At 39.2% G+C, this 27,039-nt stretch overlaps 1 protein-coding gene across 23 annotated transcripts in view; it reads right to left on the bottom strand.

The window, feature by feature from the left end:
• Nucleotides 1–27,039, bottom strand: part of CDC42BPA (CDC42 binding protein kinase alpha) — a 329,433-nt gene that overhangs the window by 223,681 nt on the left and 78,713 nt on the right. For all 23 annotated transcript variants that reach the window (XM_082702369.1, XM_082702391.1, XM_082702387.1 and 20 more), the window contains exon 3: nucleotides 1,451–1,534. In XM_082702369.1, the coding sequence (XP_082558495.1) occupies nucleotides 1,451–1,534 (84 nt within the window). The remainder of the gene's footprint in view (nucleotides 1–1,450; nucleotides 1,535–27,039) is intronic.

Raw genomic sequence — 27,039 nt, 5'->3', positions numbered from 1 at the left:
AAAGTCCACCTCCTCCTCTCTGCCTTGCAGAATCTCCTTAAATTTGTTTTCTATATAATGTCCAGGGTCTTTAAAACTGTTCTTAATGGGAGGGATAGGAAGAAATACATTTATTCCATCTCATCCCAGAAAGGGAATATATATACTAATGTTAATTCAACAAAATAATTTAATTTCCAATTCCTTGTTTTATCTCCAATTTTGCCACTTCTTCTATAATGAAAGCTAACCCAGTGATCCTTCCTTTTTCTTCTAATTCTCCAGAACATACCAACTTCATAGAAAACAGTGCAAACTTTAACTCAATTTTTAAAACTTCTAATGCTGAAACACTAAATGGACTACAATTATGATTTCCATGAAACAATTAGAACAGATTTGTTTACTCTTTCTTACTAATAAGACTTGTTGCTCCAGCTGCTGACAACGCTGTCAGCTCCCTCACGGTCTGCCTCAGTTGCAGAAGCTCTACAATCCCAAGGCCATGTCCTGCGGGAGGTGGCCCGGAGTCAAAGAAAGATTTCGAAGAGCTAATTTCTTCTTAGAGAGATCTTCCGAACCTCCAGAGCTACTGTTGAGCCTATGCAACAGTCTTATCCTCCTACAAGTTCAAATACTAAAATACTTCCACCCTGAGGCCCCTGAGTGCCCTACCCCATCTGGCCACTCACCATGATCTCCCATGGCAGGAGATCCCCAGAATCCCCCCAAATCTATGTGTAATGTCAGTTCCAACCAGACCATACCAGCTATGCCTACTTGTGATCTCTGTCAAATAAATAAATCTTTAAAAAAAGAGAGAGAGAAAGAGAGACTTCTTTTTTTAATTTAATTTAATTTTATTTATTTATTTGACAGAGAGAGATCACAAGTAGACAGAGAGGCAGGCAGAGAGAGAAAGAGGAGGAAGCAGGCTCCTTGCTGAGAAGAGAGCCCAATGCGGGGCTCAATCCCAGGACCCTGAGATCATGACCTGAGCCGAAGGCAGAGGCCCAACCCACTGAGCCACCCAGGTGCCCCAGAGAGAGACTTCTTAAAGGGCACATTCAAAATTCCTGCTGACTTCCACTTTGAGCACAACATAGATAAATATGGAATAATATAAACGAGTTACGTCAAGTTGGAAATCCATTATTGCAAAATTTCTTCCTATAAAATAAACTGGTTTCCATACCTCCTTTTCACATAAATATACAAGCCCCACATCCAGCGTTCAGGCAATATGAGCTAAATGTCAGGAAGTATAACTTTTTTTTTTATGAATTAAAACTTTTATCATCATTATATCACAATTGTAAATTGTGGAACTTGTCTTAGGTCTTAAAAATAATGCCACCAAAGGTACAATGTTACTAAATGATATTTAAGCATCTATTGGCTTTATAATTTTATAGATCTCTAAAATTATTTCTGAAACATTATTTAAATATTCCAATAATTAGAATCTTACCTCAGCTCTTTTCAGCATTTCCCATTTGTTCAATATTTTCATGGCAAATACCTTATCTGCATTTTTTAGTTTCACTACAGCAACCTAGAAAAAGAAATACAACTTTTAATATATGACAATGTAACAAATAAAACTTTTTTCAGTCATCCATTTTTCTTTTTCCTCTCTGTAAGAAAATAAATACCAACATTATCAATGATTTCCATGCAGTTCATACTCTAAGATCCGAAATCAAATAATATTGTCAGTTGAAAAAGTTACATTAGTAAACATGTGCCAAATAAATACATGTATTTTTTAACTCTGTATCAAGTGATTGTATATTATACATTCCTTTTCAAGTTCTCTGCTCTGGAATTTAAACTCAACATCTACTATCACTAGGAAATTGACTAAAATGTACAACACTGAAATAAACTAGAGCTTAGTGAATACCACGTGCCAAATTCCAACACAATGCTATAAGGGAAGGCAGCTGCCAAAACAAATAAGTTTCATGGGAATCAAATAATATAAAATAAACTGAAAATGATATTATTTTTCACACCACATATTCTTACCCACTGTACGACAACCCCCATCTCTCTCTCTCTCTCACACACACACACACACACTCACTCACACACACACACAAACCACTCCTGAAGATCAGGTTTAGGCTAACAGTTCAACAAATTGTAGACTTCACACATTCTTTCCAACACTAAAAGGAACAAGTATTTTTTGTATTTTGAATTTTAGTTAGGGATCAAAAAACTGACAAATATAAATAAATAAGCCTCAACAAACTGATTCGATTGCTGTTTCTACCTCTCTGCTTCGGTGTAACTAGCTAATCTCAGAGGAACCTTCCAGCTCACAGGGGACACTGCAGGGCTGTGAAGGCACAGCAGAGCGGGAGACTAAGCTTGTTTCCAGTTCCTGGGGGCTGGGAAGAGGAGGACAAGTACTACCTTAACATGAAGAAGGAGAGGACAAACTATACACAGCATGTCTTCAAATAGTTCAAAGGGCTATTGCCTAGTACAGAGAATAGGTTTAACTCAAGTATCAAAAATTTTAAAATCTTAATGGCAGATGTACATTTTAGGCACATTTAATGAATTTATATTTGGGTTAGACTGCAATAAAAGTAATATGATCATATAATTAAAATCACTGTATATAAAATAGAATATTTCTTGATAATCCTCATAAACGGTTATAATGACTTGTGATTATAATTTTTTATCAGTTAAAATGGTGGGAAAGAGGAATAGCTTGATTTCAAGTGCAATCACTTTAGTCTTCACTCATTTCTGATCCTATCTGCAGAAATGATGGATCGGTTAAACTGTTCTCCCAGTGGGTTCATGGGTTCTGTGTCTATGACACAGAAACAACCTGAATTCCATCAACAAATGAATAAATAAAATGTGGCACACATATACAATGGGATATTATTCAGCCATAAAAAAAAAAAGGGAATCCTGTTTTTATGACAACATGGATGAATCTGGAAAATTTTAAAATCTTAACAGCAAATGTACATATTAGGAGCATTTAGTAATTTTATATTTGGATCAGATTGCAATAAAGGTAGTAAGATCACATAATTAAGATCACTGTGTAATACTATGTAAACTAGAATATGCTAAGTGAAATAAGCCAGACATAGAAAAACAACTACTGTATGATTTCATTTATATGTGGAATCTAGAAGAGTCCAAGTCATAAAATCAGAGAATAGAATGAGGGTTGCCAGGGGATAGAGGAGATGGGGAGATGTTGGTCAAAGTGTACAAAGCTCCAGTTGTAAGATGAATATGTTCTGCTGGCGTGATATACAGCACGGTGGCTATAGTTAGCAGTCTTGTACTGTATACTTCAAAGTTGCTTAGAGAAAAGATCTTAAATGTTCTCACAAATTAAAAAAAATAAAACACAAAAAACCCAAGTGAGGTGATAGTAACTTACTATGGTAATCATCTTACAATATACACATGTTTGAAATCATCACTTGGTACATGTTAAACCTCCACAATGTTATACGTCAATTATATCCCCAAAAAGATGGGGGAAGAAAATGGGGGCTGTCATCAAGAGCCAAACCTCTGAAAGGCTAGAAACACAAGTTTAGCTGCTCTTTAGACTCACACTGTACGTTGAGAGTACAGACAGACAACAGGAGCTCTGAGCTTAACACACTTATATCAGGACATCTATCTATTGCTTAAGCCGTCCTTATTCTGATTTAGGGAAGAATGGCTGAAAGACTCTAAGACTTAAGATTTCCCCTCCTCGGGTCCTTATGAGAAAGACTACTCCTAGCTGTGAGTCTCACCAGCTCTCTGCGCTTGAGGATGTAAGGCTCTGATGATACCTGGTGGGAGTCATAGTAGTAGTACCCAGCAGCACACACTAAGTGTGCTCTCTACGCTGGACACTCTTTTGAGACTTCTATGCAGGTCCCACAATCCCTTACCTGCAATGCTAAAGCCAGAAGGTTTTCACAATTCATTTGACAGCAGGTACTGACATTGGGCTAATTGTAGTTTTTTTTTGGGGGGGGGGGTTGTTTTTAAATCTCATTTAGTGTAAAGACAAGGATGCTTCGTTGTAGAAACACCAATGCGTCTGCTTTACAGGTGCTGCTCCAAACCCCAACGGGAGTCCTTCATAAAACAGAGCATGTGTACTAAAGCACCTTTCTAAAATCTAAACAATACTGGAACCAAAACCACCTCTGGTCTATAGCATGGTGCGGGGAATGAGCATGCCCTAAAGACTCAGACGCTGAGCTAGCACGTACCGCCATGCTAGCCGTAGGATAGCGGAAACTGCATGCCCTCGGCAGCCAGACCACCCAGGTTTTAATCCCAGCTCTGCCATTAGCGGTGTAGCTCTGGGCAAATAATGCAACCTTTCAAAATTTCAGTTTTCTCATCAATGTAACAGTCTTACTAATAATAATCATCTTATATAACTGTCACAAAGATGAAAATAATTCATACAAGTAGAAAGTGCTTACTACTTAGCAGTGTCCAATAACCCCAGGTACTATTAGCTAGTAAATAAGCACATTGTAGCCCAATCTCTTAACCTTCCATTTGCCCTACCCCCCAGCACACAGCAGACATTACATATTCCAATTTATTCAATTCCTTTAACTGTGAAATGGGAAACTCCGACCTCTTCAACTTCTAATAACTTGGTACCCTGATACATAGAAATATAGTTAGGAATATCCTCAAGTGGAAATATATACAAATAAAAATGAAGCCACAACATTTATTCAAGAGTGGTGGTTTCCAACAGTAACATATTGGGAATAACTTAAATATTCTGAAAGATGAGATTTAGTAAATATGTCACAAAACAGAAAATTAATCGTATTTTTAAAAATATTGTTAAGGGGGGCGCCTGGGTGGCTCAGTGGGTTAAAGCCTCTGCCTTCGGCTCAGGTCATGATCCCAGGGTCCTGGGATCGAGCCCCGCATTGGGTTCCCTACTCAGCAGTGAGCCTGTTTCCCCCCTCTCTCTCTCTGCCTGCCTCTCTGCCTCCTTGTGATCTCTGTCTGTCAAATAAATAAATAAAATCTTTAAAAAAAAAATATTGTTAAGGAACACTATTTAATAAGCAAAAATGCAGAATGTCTCACTGGTAAGAAGTTTATTAATGTTTGCATACGGATTATTTTTTTCTGTATATACACAAAATACATACCTATGCCAGATGAATACAGAGAAAGGTAGGCACCAAAATGTTGAAAGATCAGGAATTTCTCGGTGAGATGATTTCTCGTCCCTTTCCTGTATTTTCTGTGTGGACCAGGCACAATCTGAAGCATGGAATGGGATCATGTGACATACCACACCTCACCGTGGTCAGGAAGTGACCGCCAATTACTTGGGTGCTTAGTGTGGCTGGTGGGGGCCATGCTGCACACATGTGGTCATCAGAGTTCCACAATGTCGCACCGTGAAAACCGTTCTCCACACTACCTATGACAGGTTCATGAGCTGCCTTCAGCCTTCTCTGGAATGTGGTGGGATGTAATGAAATTTTTAAATGTCAGTTCAGGAAATATTCTTGAATGCCTAAGTTGATGACATAGTAAGACAAGACCATGAAGCTGATGAAATGCTAAAGTAAAATAAAACTCATCTTGCTTTTCTCCTCTAACACTACAGATCATTTTCGTGTTTGTGGCAGTAGAAGGAAAAACTCAGAAAAAAAGGCTCCTCCCAGGACTGTAACTTAAGGTTCTAGATTCTCAAGAACCACATTAACTGATATACAAGAGGTCATGTATGTTAAAATGACCTTTCTTACTTAATTTGATCAAAAGAAATAGTACTCTTGGTATGGACTGGAAGACCACAAATTTAACACAAAACTAAGATGTAGTTTTTAAAAAATGCCAAACATAGACAGGCCTGTTTAAAGGCTTCATACTGAAAGAACTATAATGTTGGAAAACTGCCAACATGACAGGAAGAAGTCAGTAAGTAACACACATCAACGAATGAGTTCTTACACACAGTTTAAGTGTCTGCACTTACAGATACAACACATAACAGAGGATTTATCCCACTGTATTAAATAGAATTTCAATCTCCAATAACAGTTCCCACATGCAGTTCTCAAATCTAGTCTACACTCAGCACATCCAGAATTCACTGTACCTTCTCTGGCCCATTCCAACAAACCTGCCTTTGCATCCAGCCTGGATGGCCCTACCGGCCCCTCCACTTCTGCCCTAACCCCCAGGATCTATTCTCAACCTTGGCAGTCCTAGCAATCCCATTTCGACATATCTCAGTTGGTGACGCTCCTCTGCTCCAAACCTCCCACCCTCTCCAAGTAAAAGTCAACCTGCTATAACTTACAAGGCCAACATATTCTGGTCTTCTGACCTTCCAGATCTCGTATGCTCTCTCCTCCTAGCTCACTCCGCTCCAAACACACTGCTCACCTGGTTCAATCCCAACCCAGGGCCTTTGCACTTATTCCCAGGTCTCAAGTAGTCTCCCCCAGTAAAACCACATGATCTGCTCTCTCAAACTCCCCCAGTAAAATCACATGATTTGCTCTCTCAAACGGAACTGAGAAGAGTTCCTTCCTGAACAGTCACTACTCTGCCACACGTTCTATACCATCTCCCGCTTCCTCTTCCCCTTTGCTCTCATTATTTAACAAACAATTAAGTCATCAATATTATCAGCTTCAAGTACACTACTAAACTGATACTGAAACTCGAGTTAAACAAGGTATTATGGGGCACCTGGTTGGCTCAGTTGGTTAAGCATCCAACTCTTGGTTTCAGCTCAAGTCATGATCCCAGGGTTGTGGGACCGAGCCCCAAGTCAGGCTCCACGTTCGGCGGGAGTCTGCTTGAGACTCTCTCTCCTGCTGCCCCTCCCCTGGTTCATGCTTTGGCTCTCTAAAATAAGTAAATAAATATTTTTAAAAACACAAGCCATTATGGTAAGACACACATTCGTGGGATTTATTTATTTATTTATTTGACACAGAGAGAGAGTCAGTGAGAGAGGGAACACAAGCAGGGGGAGTGGGAGAGGAAGAAGCAGGCTTCCCGATAAGCAGAAAGTTCAATGCAGGGCTCAATCCCAAGACTCTTAAATCAGGACCTCAGTCAAAGGCAGCCGCCAACAACTGAGCCACCCAGGTGCCCCAACAATTGTGTGTTTTAAGATTAAGTGTGTCTGGGATTATTCTATCCCATGCTGCTCTCTTAATGACATGTATGGCTTTTAAAGTCTCACTTCACAACTTCGTCTTTATCTCCTTTCTTTAAAAATCTCCAATGTATAATGTCTACCATCATTTATTATTACTACTAATGATAAAATCACAAGAACAAGCCTCATGTACAGAACACGTGCTCTGTGCCTGGCACTGGGCTGAGCTCCCACACCGCCCTCCAGGCAGTCCCACATCACTCACTCCCCGGTGACAGCTAGTGCCCTTTACTACTGTAAGTACTAAACCTTCTACAGGCCCTAAAGAGATCTCCCACTCATCACCCCATCATCTTGACACCTTTTGACATGTTAACGGTCATCCCTGTTAATATGCACGGAAATCAGTCTGCTTGTTGTTTATAATGCTCTGTCAGTGACAGGTTTGTGTTCAAATATTTACTGGGGGGGAAAAATAGTCTCTTTAACAAGCAAACTAAAAACACTACAAAGATTTCACTGAACAGTTGGAGGTATCCTTTCCTTGGAGACACAATTTATACATACAGTAGCAACCATCAGAACATTTAAAAACTGGGCCAGGACGGGCATCGACCCCTCAGAACAGACACAGGCTGCACAAACACAGCATGCCCCGCACGGCATATGCCAGTGGACTGAGGACCAGCCCCGTGTGCGCGGGGCAGTCAAAGGTCAACCATGCAGGAGAACCTCATGCTGCCTTTACTCCCTCGAATCCCCAGAGAACCAGGGTACAAGAATGTTTACAGAAGAACGAACAGCTCAAAATAATTCTCCCTCAGACCCTAGGACTAGGCTATGCAGACACCGAAGGGCCTAGTTGTAGTACGTAGAGGAAGCAGGCTAATTAAAAGCTTTTTGACACCTGAAGCAGGGGTAGCAGGCCAAAGCAGCAAGCTCTCCCACCAAGCTCTGAAGCCCAGAAGCCTTGAAGCTGCCGGAGCAAGGCTGGAGCAGGCGGAAGCGGTGAGCCACCAGGAAGCTGTGGACACGCAACACCCAGGGCGTAAGTTAAAGGTTTTCCTGAAAGCAAAAAGGAAAACCCAGCGTTAAGTTAAGCAGTAACTGACAAGTGAGTCGTAGAGAGAAGGTTCTTAACTGGTAGAGCTGCTGATTTTTGATTAGGTCTCGGCTCATTTAGTGTTTCCCTTGATGTATGCATTTCTTGAAGGAGTTCCCTAACTTCTGCTTTTATTTTCATCATTTTTTTCTTTTAAGAAAAAGCATAATTGATAGAAATGCCGCTCCTATCAGATATCCAGGCCAGAGGTGAGCTAGAGGCATCTATAAACCTACTTACAAATTCCTGAGAGAAGACAAAATACCTTGGAAGAAATAGCTACCTCTTAAGGGTTGTCTCTGCATTTTAGAATCTCTGGGTTGAGAAATACAGGGTGGAAAAGGCTGCCAGAGCGCTTTTATCAGGAATGAATAACTATGCATTAAGAGCTCAGAATCCAGCAATACTACTTTTCTATTCAAATTCAGTCTTAAAATAAATTACATGCAATCTGTTGCTTTTATTTACACATTTTACTGATACTCATATACTGCAAGAATAAAAAAAGAAAGGAAAGAAAGGTGCGGAGGGAAGAAACCTTCTCACACGAAATCTCAAATACCCTCAGTCATGCGCTGGGGACTCTGATTTGACTCTGGAGATCTAACAGCAGAAGCCCAGGCCAGGCGGGACTTGCTCACGGTCCCCACGGCCACGCTGCCATGTGTCCCGCACACGCCCCGGCCCTTCAACCCACCCAAGCAGCAGACCTGTAGGGCAAACATCCCTGGACTTGGCTATGGGCCTCACTTAACCCACTGTATAGGTATCAATAATACTCTAGTGCCCTATCCTTTCTTCCAGTCTTTTTTATGGAAAAAATTATTTAAATATTTTTATTATTACTTTATTTCCTTCCATAGCTCAACCTCCACTGAGCCCTAAAATCTACCTTCAGTCCCACCACTAATTCTCTGTCCCTTTCCAATCTTCTAAAATGGCCTGTGCCACCTGTCCTATCTACTTGTCACCCCACAATTAAAGACCTGGGGACCTACTTCCTAGAAAGTAGATCCTTCACATTCCCTCATACCATCTTTACATGTCTCTGTACTTCTACATATCCTCACTTCTTTTCACTTTTAAACCAGAAAAGAAATGTCCCCATGACTCTCAAGGCTAATGATACCACCTGAGATCTTGATCCCAGACCCTCTCCTTCCTTCTTACCCCTTTTCCATTAAAGATTTCTTTCTAGACTTCAAGCACCCCTTTCTTCCGCTTCCTGAATATCAATTGGTAAACTTTTCCGAGACCTTCTCTCACCCAAAAACCAAAAAATTAAACAAAAAAACTGACCCACTACTACCCTCCCCTCAAGGAGCCGTTACTACATCCCTTTTCCATAACGCATCATTTCTCCATGAAGCACATTTTTAAGGAGTAGTATGCGCTTGCTCTTCCCACTTGCTCCTCATTTATTTGCTTCCCAGCCTCTTACAATCACTTACTTCCATCTAGTTTCTATTTCCCTCCACTCGACCAAAATTATTCTCTCAAAGATCCATAATGACTTAATTTCCAAATAAAATCTCTCGTTCTCATTTCTCATCTGCTTCAAACCTTCTTCATCACCAATCACTGCTGACAATCAGTATACTCTCCTACTTTTCTTTGACTTGATAACTGTTCCCCAACGACCCCTACTCTGGCTTTTTAGATGCCCTCCCCCCTCCTGACTTGTGTATCTACCCCAAGTGCCCAGCTCAGGAGTCTATACGCTCATGACTCCTAAATCCTGATCTCCTAATATTGATGCCCTTATTTCTAACTGCCTATTATTCATCTCTAAATGTTCAGCAAAAGTTTCAAATTCAGCAAGTCAAAACCTATCTATATAGCAAACTCACATACTAAGCTGCACACCTCAATCGTCCATGAGCTCCACCCATAGCTCATCTCTGACAACCAAGTGACTTCTTTCCAATCTGTCCCTCCCACCTGCCACCAGCTGGTTCAACACCTCATTATTTCAACTAGAAAATGATACCAAAAACCTTTTTGACCACCTGATAATATGCCAGACATTATGCTAACTGCTGAGAATACAAAAATAAAAGAGCTCTTGCCCTCAAAAATCTCACACTCTAATGTGGGAAACATACCTGAAGAATTACAGGACAACCTGGAAGAGGTAAAAATAAGATCTTTTAAAAAGCACAGAAGACAGATTCCTGACCCAAAAGGTGGGAGTGGGGGAGGGAGGTACTATGTGAATATATCTGTTAAAGTATTTTGGAAGAGGTGACTGACACCTGAGGTCTTACACAATGCACCCGGGAGAAGGGGGTCCTGGGGGATTTGACTAGAGGAGGGGATTCTGGGAAGGGGATACAGATGAGCAAGAAACAGAAGCTGGAAATACCTGTGTAGGGGAAAGAGGTGAGGATGTTTAGGGACAAGGAAAGATTTCTCCCCTAGCAGAGAATAGAAGGAAATGAGGCTGAAGTATCCCAATAAGGAAGAGCTTGCATGATGTGTTCATCACTAGAAACTTAAAATATGAATAACAGGAAGCCATTCCTGTTAGAGCTGGCTTTACTTAGATCGCTTTAGCAGCTTTATGGCAAGTGGGTTCAATCAAGGATGGAAAGAAACGAGAAGCTGAGGTTAAAGACACCAATGACCCAACTGGGGAAGAGAGGAAGAAATTCAAGAAAATTCAAGAAATACTTAGGATATGAAAGTTGGTGGTGAATTAGATGTGGGGATGAGGAGAGAAATCCAGGCTTTCCATGCCTCTGGTCTCTTCTCTCTCCACTCCTTCCTCAACACTATCACTGGTACTACCCCTCCTGTTTGTTCCAACTCTCGTGCCTCTACCTACAGCCCTCTGGTCTTCTCCCATTCCCACCGAATAATGTTCCTTAGCATAGCACGGCCCATTACTCACATTCCAGTGATCTTCCAACCACCACCACCAGAAATTCTATATTCCACTCATAAGATCCCTAACTGCTCCCTCAATTGAAGAAAATTCACTTCAATTAAAATTTTTTGAAAACCTCTTTTGATTCTAATAGAATATAATTATAGAAAACTTATAAAATCAAAGTATTAAAAAAAATAGCCACAGATAACATTATTTCATAGTGAAAAGAAAACTACTCTGAAATCCTATAACTTTGGCCATACCCTTACAACCAGCAAGATCCTCTTCTAATTCTGCAACAAATTATTTATTAAAATCATTTGAGGGGCACGGCACCTGGGTGGCTCAGTGGGTTAAAGTCTCTGCCTTTGGCTCAGGTCATGATCCCAGGGTCCTGGGATTGAGCTCCACATCAGGCTCTCTGCTCAGCAGGGAGCCTACTTCCCTTCCTTTCTCTCTGTCTGCCTCTCTGCCTACTTGTGATCTCTGCCTGTCAAACAAATAAATAAAATCTGTTTTAAAAAATCATTTGAGGGTGCCTGGGTGGCTCAGTGGGTTAAGCCTCTGCCTTCGGCTCAGGTCGTGATCTCAGGGTCCTGGGATCGAGTCCCACAGTGGGCTCTCTGCTCGGCAGAGAGCCTGTTTCCTCCTCTCTCTTTCTCTCTTTCTGCCTGCCTCTCTGCCTACTTGTGATTGATCTCTCTCTCTCTCTCTGTCAAATAAATAAATAAATAATCTTTTTTAAAAAATCATTTGAAATGCACTGAAAGCATCATGTACAGACACACTATGAAGAGTATCCTTTATAATACAGAAAAAATATAACCACCTAAATATTCATTCATTCATTTTACAAATACGTATTGAATGCCTAGCATGTCCTAGACTCTGTAGTAAGTGCCTCAGTACTGCAGAGAAATGAATATCCTTATATTCACAAAGCACACATTCTAGCTTAACGTTACCATTGAGTCAATTACAGAACAGTCACATTATGGACTTCTATGGAGCCATGAGAAACCAGGTTTGCCAAGAAATATTTCTTTTCTTTTTTTTTTTTTTAAAGATTTTATTTATTCATCAGAGAGAGAGAGAGGGAGAGAGAGCGAGCACAGGCAGACAGAGTGGCAGGCAGAGGCAGAGGGAGAAGCAGGTTCCCTGCCGAGCAAGGAGCCCGATGCGGGACTCGATCCCAGGACGCTGGGATCATGACCTGAGCCGAAGGCAGCTGCTTAACCAACTGAGCCACCCAGACGTCCCAGCCAAGAAATATTTCAACACATGGGGAGAAGACTTAAAACTATTTGGTAAGAAAAGCCAGTTAGATATTAGTGTTGACAAAACTTCCAATTTTACTATCCATGAATAGAAATAACATTAGAAAGAAAAGCCTGAAAATGTTAGAAGTAGATCTCAAGGTCACGTACCATTTTCCCTCTTGCTAATTAGACAGTGACTCTAACCAAGGTCATGGAACATATTTGGATTACAGTACATGATTAGAAAGTATTACTTTCATTAGTCATAACAGAGAATCATGAAAGGAAAAAAAGAGCCTCATTTTTTTCTGCTTCTAATCTAATAGGGAAAATTATGTTTAAAAACATCGTGCTAAGTACTTAGTATAATGAATAAAGAAATTCAATCCCTGCCTTCACTAGCAGCCCACTGAAGAAGACAAACATTAAGCACAGAAATAAGCAACTGAGAAGTTGAAAGTGTATATGTTAGGAAGCAGTTGGACAGGGGTTCTCCCCTTTCCCATCAGAAAGATAAAAGTATCTTACATCTTTATTCCCATTTTTATAAATGCATTCCACCGACTGATTTCATTCTCCCATTCAGTTTCCTTATGGATTGCATTCTGCCACCAATTATTTCACTGACTTCCATATATGGAATGATTTAAGATTTTATTTATTCATTTACTTACTTACTCGGAAGAGAAGGGGCAGAGAGGGAGAATCTCACACTCAGCATGGACCCCAATGCTCAGCTCGATCTCGTGACCCTGAGATCATCACCTGAGCCAAAATCAAGAGTCAGATGCTTAACCGACTGAGCCACCCAGGAGCCTATGGAATGATTTTAAAGAAGCAACAGGTGATAAGGAAATACATTTTGTTCAGCAGGGACCTCTGCTTTCTTTGAAAACACATACCCATTAATATTGGCCTTAGATATAAGGCAGCAGTCATTTCAAAGTATCTGGAGGAACTGTATCAAAAGAGCTGAGAGTGTGGACAAATTCACTCTGCTCTTGAGTCCCCTAGGGCTCAGAAGTTAGCAGTAAATGGAAATGGAAATACTCTACCCCAAAAGCAAAAAGGTTCTACCATCTCTCTTGGCGTCAAGAGTTAAGTACTGAAAAGCAAAGAGGAGTAATTCCCCTCCACTTCTGTCCAAATGACGAACGAAGGTGAATTAAGACACTTGTCCACTAGTAATCAGTGGGGAGGCCTGTACTCTGGAAACCAGTACAGCTACCTGGACGCACATACTTTGAGTCTATTTCTGGTGGTATGGAAGATTACGTATGTTGAACAAGCTTCCTAAACAACATAAATGTGATAAACTATGAGAACAACCTTTTAAACACTTTTCACAGATGAGATGAAGGAACCTGACACAGTCTCAAAACGAAGCACATCTAAGAATCCTAGAGGACAAGCAAGCACAGCCGGCTTTCACCCTGGACTCTGGAGACTGATCTTGCACTTCGGTGCCTGGAGAGCAGGAAGGGACAGGAAATAAAGACTAGGCAGCATGAAAAGTAAAAAACAGAACAGGAAACCAAACCTAGTAAGTAGATTTGTAACAGTCACAGGACATAAGGTCCTTATACAAAAAAATTAATTGCACATCTATGCACTAGTAAATGCTAAATGCACCACATATACTGGACATAAAGGAGGGTTCATCGGTGGTTGAGTATAGTGTTCTACATCAACTGAGTTTGTAGCTGTTCACATCTTTTTTCCTTACTGTTGTCTACTTGTATGAGATATTAATCAGTGTGCTAAAATCTCCTACTATGAGGCTCCCATGTGTACCCTTTTACTTCTGTCCATTGTTGCTCTGTATCCATAAAAGCAATTAATTAGGCCATACTAAGCTATGATGGGTGGGATATAATAAAATTTAAAAATTGGGTATACTAAAATTTTGATTTAACCTATCTGCTCACTATCTGCTGTATTTCCCATCATTTATTTTCCACCTCTATAACTCATTATACATACTAGTATTTTCCTTTCACTGGCTATCCTAAAGATTACAATTTACAGATTCAAATTAGTATTCTTACCACCTCCCAGACAGTCATTAGATCTTCGAGTACATTTAATCCACTTCCCCATCTCCTACCCACTGTGCCATTGTGGTCATGTAACCTAAATGTACATACGTGGAGTACTATGACTATTTTATGCCGTCATCAAAAGCCACATTTACCCTTTCTGAAGCTCTCTGGCCCTGCCTACATCCCTGTGCTTTCTCTAGGATCATTCTCTTTCTGCCAGAAGATTCCCTTCAGTATTTCCCTTAGTGTAAGTCTACTGATGACAGATTTTCTCAGTTTTCTCTTTGCCTAAAGGTTCTTTATTTTGTCTTCACTTAAAAAAAATTAAGACATAATTCATATACTATAAAATTCACCCTTTTAAAGTATACAATTCACTGGTTTTCAGTATATTCACAAGGTTGTATAATCATCACTGTCTAATGCCAGAATATTTTCATCACTCCCCACAAAACACCCCATACCCAGAAGCAAGCATGCCTCCACGCCCCCTTCCCATCAGCCCCTGAAAACCACTAATCTACTTTCAGTCTCTATGGATTTGCCTATTCTGGATGTTTCATACAAATAGAACAGCTAATAAGTGGCTGTTTATGTCTGATTAATTTTACTTAGCATGATTTCAGGATTCACCTACACCACAGCAGATACAAGTATCTCTTTCCTTGTGGCTGAACAAGAATACAGTGGATGGATAGACCACCTGTGTTCACAGTCTTCAGTTTACAAACACATGGACTGTTCCCATTTTCATTTATTTATTTATTTATTTATTTGGCTCTTATGATGAAGGTTCCTATGCATATTCACATACAGGTTTTGTGTGTATGCTTTGTTTTCATTTCTCTTGGGTATAAATTTAGGAATAGGATTGCTGGATTGAAAATTGGATTGCTGGACTGAACTTTTTTTAAAGATTTTTTTAATTTGTTCAAGAGAGACAGAGATAGTGACAAAGAGCACAAGCAGGGAGGAGAGGAAGAAGCAGACTCCCCCAATGAGCAGGAAGCCCAATGCCGGACTCAACCCCAAGACCCCAGGACCACGACCTAAGCCGAAGGCAGACACTTAACCAACTGAGCCACCCAGGTGCCCTGGACTGTATGTTTTCTACAGCAGCTGCACACTTTACATTCCCGCCAGCAAGGTACAAGAAAGCGTTCCAGTCCTTCCATATCCTCACCAAAGCTTGCCATCTTTTTAATTACAGCCATCTTGCTGGATGATAAGTGATATCCCCTAGTCCCTGAATTGTGTTTCCCAAATGACTAACGATGCTGGACATCTTTTCATGTGCTTACTGATCATTCATATATCTCACTGAAGATATGCACATTAAAATTATTTGTCAATCTTTTAGTTATGTTATTTGCAATTTACTGGTGTGTTGCAAATGTTCTTTATAGGTTCCTGGATATTAGACCATTTTCAGATATTTAATCTGAAAATATTTTCTCCCATCTTTTCACTTTTCCAATAGTGTTTTTTAGAAGTTCAAAAGTTTTTAATTCTGATGAAATCTAATTTATTTTTTTCTTTGGTTTTGATGTATATTTAAGAAACCATTGCCCAACCCAAGGTCACAAAAATTTATATCTATGTTTCCTCTAAGAGTTCCACAGTTTTAGCTCTTAACTAAGTTTTAGCTCTTAGCTCTTTAGCTCTCTTCTCTGTTTTGAGTTACTTTTATACATGGTATAAGGTAGGGTCCAACTTCATTATTCCTCATGTGGTATCTAGCTGCTCCTGCACCACTTGTTGAAAGACTATTTTTTTAATCCCTTGAATGTTCTTGGCACCCTTATTAAAAATCAACTGACCAGGGACGCCTGCCTGGCTCAGTTGGTGAAGCATACGACTCGTGATCTTGGGGTCATGAATTTGGGCCCCACTTTGGGGGTACAGATTACTTAATAAGTAAAAGTTAAAATAAAAAAAAAAAGAAAGAAAAGAAAAAAGAAACAAGTTGGGGCACTTGGGCGTATCAGTTGGTTAGGCAACTGACTTTGGCTCAGGTCATAACCTCAGGGTTTAGGAACAAGCCCCATATCAGGCTCCACTCTCAGCAGGGAGTCTGCTTGTCCCTCCACCTCTGTCCCTGCCCCTCCCCCACCCCTCGCCCAATCTTGCTCTCTCTCTCTAACTCAAATAAATAAAATCTTAAAAAGAAAGGAAAGGAAACGAAGGGAAGGGAAAGGAAAGAAAAGAAAAGGTCAACTGACCACAGACATGTGGGGTTTTTTCTGGACTTTGAATTGTATTCCACTGATATGTAATCCTTAAACCAGGGCCACACAGCCCTAATTACTAGTGCTTTGTAATGAATTCTAAAATCAGCAAGTGTGAGTTTTCCCACTATGTCCCTTTTCAAAATCATTTTAATTATTCTGGGTCCCATGAATTTCTACATAAATTTTAAAATCACCATGTCAAAGCGTGGGTTTTGAAAGAGATTACATCAATTTGGGGAGAATTGCCATCTTAACAGTATAAAGTGTTCCAACCTACAAATACAGAATGTCTCTATTTGTCGAGGTCTTCTTTAATTGCTTTTGACTATATTTTATAGTTTTGCTTTCATTTTAAAATAAATATTTTTGCTGGGTATAGAAACATAGATCGACATGTTTGCTTCTTTGAGCAATTTTCCATTATCTTCAACTTGATCGTTTCCCTTGTCAAGTGAACTGTCTTCTCATTGCTTTTTGGAAGTTACAAGTCCTTTTTCCTCTAGTTGTTATTAAAACCCTCTCTTTATTTTATTTTTTAGCTTTCAGAAATTTTACTATCACATGCCTGGACTATCATATGCCTGGACATATCAAATTTTACTATCATATGTCTTGATGCATTTATCCTGTCACTGAGTCACAGGAACTCTTGAATCTATGTGTGGATTTCTGTTCTTAGTTAGCTTTGAAAAGCTCTCACAGATTATCTCTTTTCTTCAGAAGCTGTTTCTGTCCCATTTTCTCTCTTGTCTCCTTTCTGGAACTATAAATACATACATGTTAATTTTTTCACTGTCTAATAGGAATCCTAATTTATTTTTTAATTTTCTGTCCACTTTTTTCTCTCCATACTTCAACCTAGATATTTTCTCCTGACCTAGTTTCCAATCCACTAATCCTCTCTTCAGTTTTCTGTGGTTGCTATGAAACCTACTGAGTTTTAATTTAAGCCACTGTATGTTTTATTTCTACCCTAGGGTCAGATCACCTTAATACAATCTGGGATTGATTTGATTACAACCAAGTTTCCATCTTGTGAGGGCTGGCCTATTTCCATTTGTCCTTCCACCTAAGCGGTGTAACCCTTCAGGGGCCCCAATTAAATACCAAGAATATTTAACAGAGCCCTCCTCTTTATTGAGCTCTAATTTCTAATTTTTGTTCTCCCTGAGCTGCGAGATTTCTGAAAGTTTTCTTTAGTTTTTCTGCCCCAAGACAACTGCCTTCAATTGAAAGGTAGAGCTAAAATGCTGGAGATTCACATCTCAATAGACCTATTTCTCTGACTCACAGCCAGAGTCTGAACTGATTTTACAGCTCTACACTTTCAGATAAATCTGTATTTTACTCAAGATTTTCTAGTCGTTTTCAGCAGAAAAGGTAGAGTGATACAAGCAAGTGTCATAATCAGAATGGGAAGTTCCTTGCAAATTACTTAGCGTGTCAAATTTCTCAAAATATTCTATAGGATTTTGATTGGCATTTCATAGAATTTATAGATTACTCTAGAGAGAATGGACATATTTACAAATACGTTATACCATGTTTGACTATAGAGTATCTGTTTTTCAGATCTTTATGATATACTCTAACAGAGTTTTAAATTTTCCTCCTTGTAAATCGTGGCCATTATTGGTCAGGTTAAATCCTGCTACTTGATTGTTTTTATTCTTGCAAATGGTATCTTATATCACTAATTTTTTTTAAAGAACCCATATTTTGGTTTGGGTAATACTACTCTCTATTTAACAAATTTCCAGCCTTACTTTTAGTATTTGTCTCATTCTCGTATACTTTGTGGTTCTTTTTCCAACTTTCTGAATTAAAATGTGGGTCATTTATTACTGTATTAGTTTGCTTGGCCTGGCATAACAAGGTATCATAGATCAGGTAGCTTTACCAACAGAAATATATTTTCTCTTACAGTTCAGGAGACTCAGAAGTCCAAGATCAAGGTGAAAGGGTTGGTTACTTCTGAGTGTCATGAGGAAAGGATCTATTCCAGGCCTTTCTCCTTGGCTTGACACGCCCAACTTCTCCCTGTATCTTCAAATCATCTTCCTTCTGTCCATGACTGTGTCCAAATTTCCCCTTCTTATAAGGATACCCTTAATAGTACAGTAGGGCCCCCAGTAATGACCTCATTTTAACTTAGTTATCTCTACAAAGACTCTATGTCTAAATAGGGTCATGTTCTGAGGTACTTAGCTACAACTTTAATATACAAATGTTTTTGAGGGCTTGGGGATAGAGCTGCAATTCAGCCCACAGCACTTACCAAGTTTCTTGTTTCCTGCTAAATTAATTATAAGTTATAAATCTCTAAGTATCTCACAAATTTGGAAATGCAATTTCATTCATATCTAACTACTTTATAATTTCCCTTATGATCTATACTTTCAAGTGTATAAACATATAGGTCATTTTTAGCTGGTATTAATTCCTTTTCTTAAAGAGACTTATCTATTTGAGAAAGAGAGAGTGAGGAGGGGAAGGGGCAAAAGGAGAAGAGAATCTCAAACAGATTGCCTGCTGAGCTTGGAGCCTGACACAAGCTTGATCTTACAACCCTGAGATCATAACCTGAGCTGAAATCAAGAGTCGGATGCTTAACCCACTGAGCCACCCCAATTTGGCACCCCAAATTTCTAACTTTTTTTTTTAAGGTCAGATACTGGGCTTCATAATAATAATTTTTGGAAGTTACTGAGGCACCCCTTCTGGCCTAGAACAATGTAAATTTTTTTAAAGATTTTTTAAAAGATTTTATTTATTTATTTGAGAGCAGAAGAACACAAGTGGGGCTGAGGGAGAAGCAGGTTCCCTGCTGAGGGAACACTGATGCAGGCCTAGATCCTGGGACCCTAGGATCATGACCCAAGCCAAAGGAGCTGTTTAACTGACGGAGCCACCCAGGTGCCCCAAGACCAAGGTAAATTCTAAGAATAATCAGTATGTGCTAGAAAACAATTTGTGTTCTCTACTGGATATAGAATTCTTTACTTATCTAATCATGTCATTATTTAATTATCATTATTTAATATTATTATTTAATATTTAATATTATTTAATATTATTATTTAATATTTAATATTATTATTTAATCATGTCATTAAAATATTTTACATCTTATCCCAGTGGCAACAATGGTAGACTAGGTTTACAGGAAGCAGGTACTGGGACTGGACATGGCAACTGTAGGCTCAGGGTCTCCACAGCTTCAGTAAATCCAGGATCTAGACCCCAAAGTGTGGTGGGCCCTAGCCATCCTTTTATGCCTGGTGGTGCTGCTTACTAAAGCAGACCCTATTTTGCACCCCTGCAGATGAACCGTTCAGCCTCCATATGGGGACATCAGCAAAACGGAGTGCTTGAGCCTTTCCTGGATAGACCAAAGTTGCCTCAAAGAGTACAGTTTGCTAAGAAAATGAGTCTGCCTAAAAAACTCTGATATCTAGAAATAGTGGCTGAACTTTCTAAACATTCAAAAGATATCAGCAACAGAATTCCTGTGTTTCTTCCCAGTTCTTTGGGCCACAAGCTCTGACCAACTCTGCATTCACACCCATTCCGATGCCAGTGGGGAGCTCGGGGCCTGCTGAAGGCTGCTCCTCTACTGAGTAGTGCAGGATGATTGTATGAGGGCCTTCCCTCTGGAGCCTGAATTTTCTGGACCAAGCAAGGCCTGGTCTCAGACGGCCTCATCATGATTCCCATGTAGGCTGCAGACCCTACTCTATCCCCCTACGTGAGCACTATTTCAATGGCTCTCAGCCACCAGGCGATGGAAGTGGAGAGACCCTCCCAAGTGCAGCGAGGTCTGTAAGCCCGCGTATCCTCGGTCCTACAGGGGTAAGAAGAAGCTACCGCTACAGTTTCCAGCTTCCTTCCAGCACGACACTTACAGCTGGTGCTTACAAGCAGGGCCCAGCAGAGGGAGCCTTCTCTGTGTCGGCCAACTCGGGCGGTCTTTGATGTTCCTGTCAGCAGCAAAGTAAAGGGAGGCCACACCATCTGGCTCCCGGACTGGACTGCGGAGAATGCCGTCCCCCACTGGCTGGCTATCACCCCTAGAAAACAGACTGGGGTGACAACTGCTTCTTCAAATTCTCAAAGGAATCAATCAGAGATTGTGGTCAGAATCTCAGGTACTGATCAGCACCACAAAAATGTTGTGGCCTACTGCAGCCTGGTTTTTGTTTTTTATAAGGCTGGTTGGGTTAAGGTGAGGATGGCGGTGGGAACTCCTTTTCTTCTTTGAGTTCGGATAAGACTCAAGAGCTCAGATGGTGGCTAGTGCGTGGTGGGGCCCGAAAGACAAGACCAGACCACACCCTGTGTATACTATTTAAGATTAAACAGAGCTCCCTTACACAGGAAAAAAAAAAAAATACAGCCTTGGCCACAAGCGGCCTCTTCCATGGACTGATCCTTACTGCTGACGGAACAGTGAGCCCTTTCAATTTCCTAATAAGGACTTTTGCGTAGACTAGTGCCTGCTGCTCCAAATCCTGCTGCAACCAACCTCCAAACTCTCCCTCCAGGAACATCTCCACTGAGCAAAACTGTGTGAGAACCGGAAGGGTCTGACTTCAGGTTTTCTAAAGCGATGGAAAATGAAATTCCCAACAATGATATAAATTCCTACATTTATACAGAACCTCCTACCAAGTGGTTATTTTCTAGACTTTGAGGAAGAGGAGAGATGATAGACTGTTAAATGAAGAAAGCCACTTTGTCCAGGGGTCCCTTAATCTGTTGAACCTTCCACTGTGGCACACCCTTTCTGTTCATGACTTTTTTTTAAAAAGAAGTTTTATTTGCGGTGGACCTGATCACGTGAATGAACAATTCCAACGCTGACTAGAACTGCTATGCTAGTTGCAGAACATAAACCCCAATAGAATAGCTTAAACAAAAGCAAGTGCGTCCCTACTGGATACCAATTTGACAGCCTCTAATCCCTTCGTGAAACGAGTTTAGGAGAAGCTAGTTGTTTCCATTTTTAAAAATCACTGCATTACTCTACCAATCGTTTTAACACAGAATGGAATAAACATGTCCTATTTCAAAAAATAAAAACTTCTTAAGTCTTGATTTTTTTTTTTTAAACTCCTTGACTAGCCAGTTTCTGAGAAGGGATAGTTAAAAGCTCTATTTTCAACTGTTCTGTATTTTTGTATTCCCTTATGGAAATGTTATCAGTTGTTACAATATATATTTTAGAGCTCATTTGTTAGATAAACATGGATTATTATAACTTTTTACAAATTACTTTATAACATTTGTGATTATAACATTCAGAAAGACAAAACAAATGTAGAGTTAAACACAATTTTAAAGTGAACAACATATAAGTAAAATGGAGATCAAGAAATAGAACATTGTAGTAGCCCAGAATCTACCCACGTACCTCTACCTTCTCACCAGAGATAACCATTATCCTGACTTTTGTGATGAAATCAAATCACAGGCATTCTTAAGGTGCCCTCCTCCAACTCAACAGTCAGGTTTTAGAAACAAGCTTATTCTAGCCTCATCAAATGGGCTGGACAATGGTCCCACTTTTCTATCTGGGGAAGTTTACATTCAGACTGACTTCTTCCTTAAATTATTTGCAGAACTTGCAGATTAATTCATCTTAACCTGGAAGACTTTCTAGTGATTTATGAAATAGAGAATAAGTTCAAAAAGAATTTATTATTCAATAAAAAGCAAATGCTTCAAAAACCAAACAAAACAACAAAAACCAACATTTTTGTTTCTAGGTAGAAACAAAAATGTTTCTACCTAGAAGGGTCACCCCTACTCCTGTCACTGTACACCCTACCCCCCTTGTCCCTGTAAAATGTTACTTTATGAAATACAAGTATGAATTGTACAATTTCTACCTCTTAACAAAAAACAGCTTACTATATATACACTATCCTGCAGCCTATTTTTTTAAGGTTTTATATATTTGAGAGAGAGTGAGCACGAGCAGGGGGTATGGCAGGCAGAGGGAAAGGGAGAAGCAGACTCCCCACTTAGCTGGGAGCCCAACATGGGGCTTGATCCCAAGATCCCGGGATCATGACCTGACCCGCAGCCTATTTTACGCACTTTACGATATATCCGGGCGACCTCGGATCTTTATCGCAGGTGTACAGTGTTCCACTGTGTGGCTATACCATAGCTTGTTCAACCTATTTTGGACACTTACGTTCTATTTGTCTTATTTTTTACACTTGAATATCTGATCCATTCATAGTTTGTCCTAATATATAATATGAATTTTAACTGGATCCACAAATGGACCCTTCCAACTGGCTCTCCCGTTGTATCAAGACCATGTATTAAAATTTCTCTTTTGCACTAATTGGAGAGACTGCCTTTAGCAGACATTACTAGACATTACTATGTGTATGTGAGCCCATTTCTGGACTTTTTATTCATGTGCTATTTCTTGAGGCTTTATAACACGTTTTAATATACAGTAGGTCTATCCCCGCTCCATTTTTTAAGCATTTTTGTTGATTCTTAATATTTTCCTGTATAAACTTAAGAACTAGCCTAGTAATTACCATATTACTGGAATTATTTAATCTGTTAATTAATTTATAAATAATTAACACTTTTATGATATGGCCATTGTAAATTTTTCTCTTCCATTAACTTCCAACTACAGTTATTCATACATATAAAAGTTCACAACTTGTGTATATGTAAAATTAGTATGGAATTATCTCTTTAGTTTTATAGTAGCTTTTAGCCCTATCTTTGGGCTTTTAGATATAGTTTTTAGATATATCAAAATATATTTCCAAACTGAAGTTCTAACTCTTCCTTTTTAATTCTTACACCTAATTGATACAGGCTTTTTGGCAAAAATTATATGTGTGCGTGTCTGGGTCATTCCAACTCATTTCGTTTGACCCTAATTCTGGGCAATTTATGTGACTTCACCCTCTAGTTTATGCAGTAGTAGAAAGGTAGAAGAAAGAGAGCAAAATTATCAACAAGAAAACTGACTGACACTGATGTTTCTGTAAAAATAAGACTGTTGTGACACTTAAAAGATGCTAAGTTCTTGGAATGGGAAAAAAAGGACCCCTATTCAAGAACAACTATTATGAAAATAATGCAGAGATTGTTTGGCAAAGAAGTCAATACAGAAATCAAAAGAGAACATTAAAAAATATTCAAGTAACCCCCAAAAAAGGCAGAAAGAGAGCAAGAGAGGACGCCTGGGTGGCTCAGATGGTTAAGCATTTGCCTTAGACTTCAGTCAGGATCCCAGGGTCCTGGGATCGAGCCCTACATTAGGCTCTCTGTTCGGGAGGGAGCCTGCTTCCTCCTCTTTCTCTGCCTGCCTCTCTGCCTACTTGTGGTCTCTCTCTCTCTGTCAAATAAGTAAATAAAATCTTTTTTTTAAAAAACGGTGGCTATATTAATATGAAACAAACTGGACTATCAGACAGACATACTACCTTACAAAAAAGGAAACACTCCATAATGACAAAAAAAGTTGATGTATCAGAAATACATACAAATTGAGAAATTGTTTGCACCTTTTATGAGTTTCAAAATGCATGAGGAGGAGGAACAGACATACCCACAATAATATTTGAAGATTCTAATATTCCTTTCTCAAATGAACTAAACAAAACACACCAAAGTATGGAAGATTTTATTGACAGCATCAACCACCTTGACCTGACATTCATAAAAGCATATAATCAACAAACAATAAAAATTATTTTCAAGTACATATGGAGTATTCATAATGATAAATCATATTTTGACCATAAAACAAATTTAATAAATCTCCAAAGTACTGAAAACTTAAGAGTATGATGTCTAAACATAACGAACATAATTTGGACATCAGTAACAGTAAGATAACCCATCTAGTCTCAAAATTATTAAAAGTAAATGCTATATTTAATGACTAATCAAAGAAGATATCAAAGAGAAAGTCAGATCGTTTTTTGATATGTATGATAATGAAAACATAACATCAGAATCTGTGGGATACACCTAACCCTGCTCAGAGAGAAATTTAGGTATTTTTTTAAAGATTTTATTTATTTATTTGAAGGAGACAGTGAGAGAGAGCATGAGCGAGGAGAAGGTCAGAGGGAGAAGCAGACTCCCCGTAGAGCTGGGAGCCCAATGCGGGACTCGATCCCGGGACTCTGGGATCATGACCTGAGCCAAAGCCAGTCGTCCAACCAACTGAGCCACCCAGGAGTCCTGAAATTTATAGTTTTAATGCTGAAATTGGAATGGAAAAGAATGAAAGATCTAAGTTTAAGTTTTTGAGAGGCTAGAAAAAAGATGAGCAAATCAAATCTAAAGAAAGCATTATAAAAGAAACAAAGAAAAAAAATTATGTTAAAAAGTGACAAAAATAGGGGCGCCTTGAGGGGGCTCAGCCAGTTAAGCATCTGACACTTGGTTTTTGGCTCAGATCATGATCTCAGGGTTGTGCGATCGAGCCCTGCACTGGGCTCCACACTCAGCCCAGAATCTGCTTGAGATTCTCTCCTTTCCCTCTCCCTCTCCACCCTCCTCTGTTCCTCTCTCTGCTCACATGCACTCTCTCTAAAATAAATCTTTTTTTATAAGTGACAAAAATACAGACAATCCATAAACCTAAAGTAGATTTGTTCAAAATTAGTAACACTAAACAACTTCTAACATGACTAACAAAGAATGAGAGGAAAAAAAACCTAAGCATCAGTAATGAAAGATGGAGTATTACCTCATATTCCACAGACGTCAAAAAAATAATAAAGGGATATTATAAGCAACTTTACATTTGAAAACATAAATGAAATAAACAAATTTCATGAAAAATAAAATTTACTGAAGCTGACACAATATAAAACAGAAAATCTGAATAGTTCTATAACCATCAAGAAACTAAATTAGTACAATTATATGCCCACAAAAAACCCCAAGTCCAGAAGGTTTTACTGGTAAATTCTATCCAACATTTAATGGGAAAAGAATACCAAATATACATAAAATATTAAAAAAAAAAAAAGAAAAAAAAGGCAAACCCTCCACCAATTCATTTTCTAAGTCCAGCATAAAACTAATGCCAAAAATTGACATCAACATTATAAAAAATAAATCATAGGTAAACATTCTCCATTAATTATAGATATGAAAATAGCTAAGAAAACACAAAGGAAATACTGAATAGAGCAATATCTCAAAAGGACAGTAAGTCATGACCAACTGGAGTTTATCCCAGAGATGAGTTTAACATTTGAAAAATCAATCACTTACCAAAGGCAGAATTCATGAAAGAAATAACTGATAAATTCGACTTCACCAAAATTAAAAACTTCTGCTTTATGACAGATACTGTCACAAGAATGAGAAGACAAACCTGAGAAGAAGTATTTGCAAAAGACGGCATCTGATAAAGGACAATTATCTAAAACAAACAAAGAACTCTTAAAAATCAACATTAAGAAAACAAACCACCCTGGGGCACCTGGGTGGCTCAGTGGGTTAAGCCTCTGCTTTCGGCTCAGGTCATGATCTCAGGGTCTTGGAATCAGGCCCCGCATCGGGCTCTCTGCTCAGCAGGGAGCCTGCTTCCCCCTCTCTATCTGCCTGCCTCTCTGCCTACCTGTGATCTTTCTCTCTATCAAATAGATAAAAATAAAATCTTAAAAAAAAAAAGAAAAAAGAAAAAAGAAAACAAACCACCCCATTAAAAAAATGGGCGAAAGATCCTAACAGACACCTCACCCAAGAAGATACACAGGTGGCATATGAAAATATGCTCAACATCACCTAGAGAACTGCAGGTTAAAACAACCATGAGATACAACTACAGACCTATTAAAATGGCCAAAATTTAAAACACTGAAAATGCCAAAGGCTGATAAGGATGTGGATCAACAGGAACTCTCATTCATTGCTCGTCAAATGCAAAATGGTACCAGCCACATAGTATGATATTTTGGTAGTTTCTTACAAAACTTTAACAGTACTCCTACCATTCCATCCAACAATCATGCTCCTTGGTATTTCCCCAAAGCAAGTGAAAATTTATGTCCACCCAACAATCTCCTCATGGGTACTTATGGCAGCTTAATTCATAATTGCCAAAAGTTGGAAGCAACCAAGATATTTTTCAGTAGGTAAATGGATAAATAAAACCAGAGGCTTGTTTAGACAATGGTGTATTACCCAACACTAAAAAGAAATGAGCTATCAAAAGCCATGAAAAGACATAAGAGAAATGTAAATGAACATTACTACATGGAAGAAGCCAATCTGAAAGGCTACCTTCTATATGTTCCAACTACAGGACATTCTGGAAAAGGCAAAACTGTGGAGACAGTAAAAAGATGAGGGATAGCCAGAAGACAAAGGAAACGTGGAATGATAAAA

The sequence above is a fragment of the Mustela nivalis genome, assembly GCF_964662115.1.
Source record: "Mustela nivalis genome assembly, chromosome: 16".
NCBI classification, from domain to species: Eukaryota; Metazoa; Chordata; class Mammalia; order Carnivora; family Mustelidae; genus Mustela; species Mustela nivalis.
Note: the sequence above shows the minus strand (reverse complement) of the source record. Positions and strands in the feature narration are given on the sequence as shown.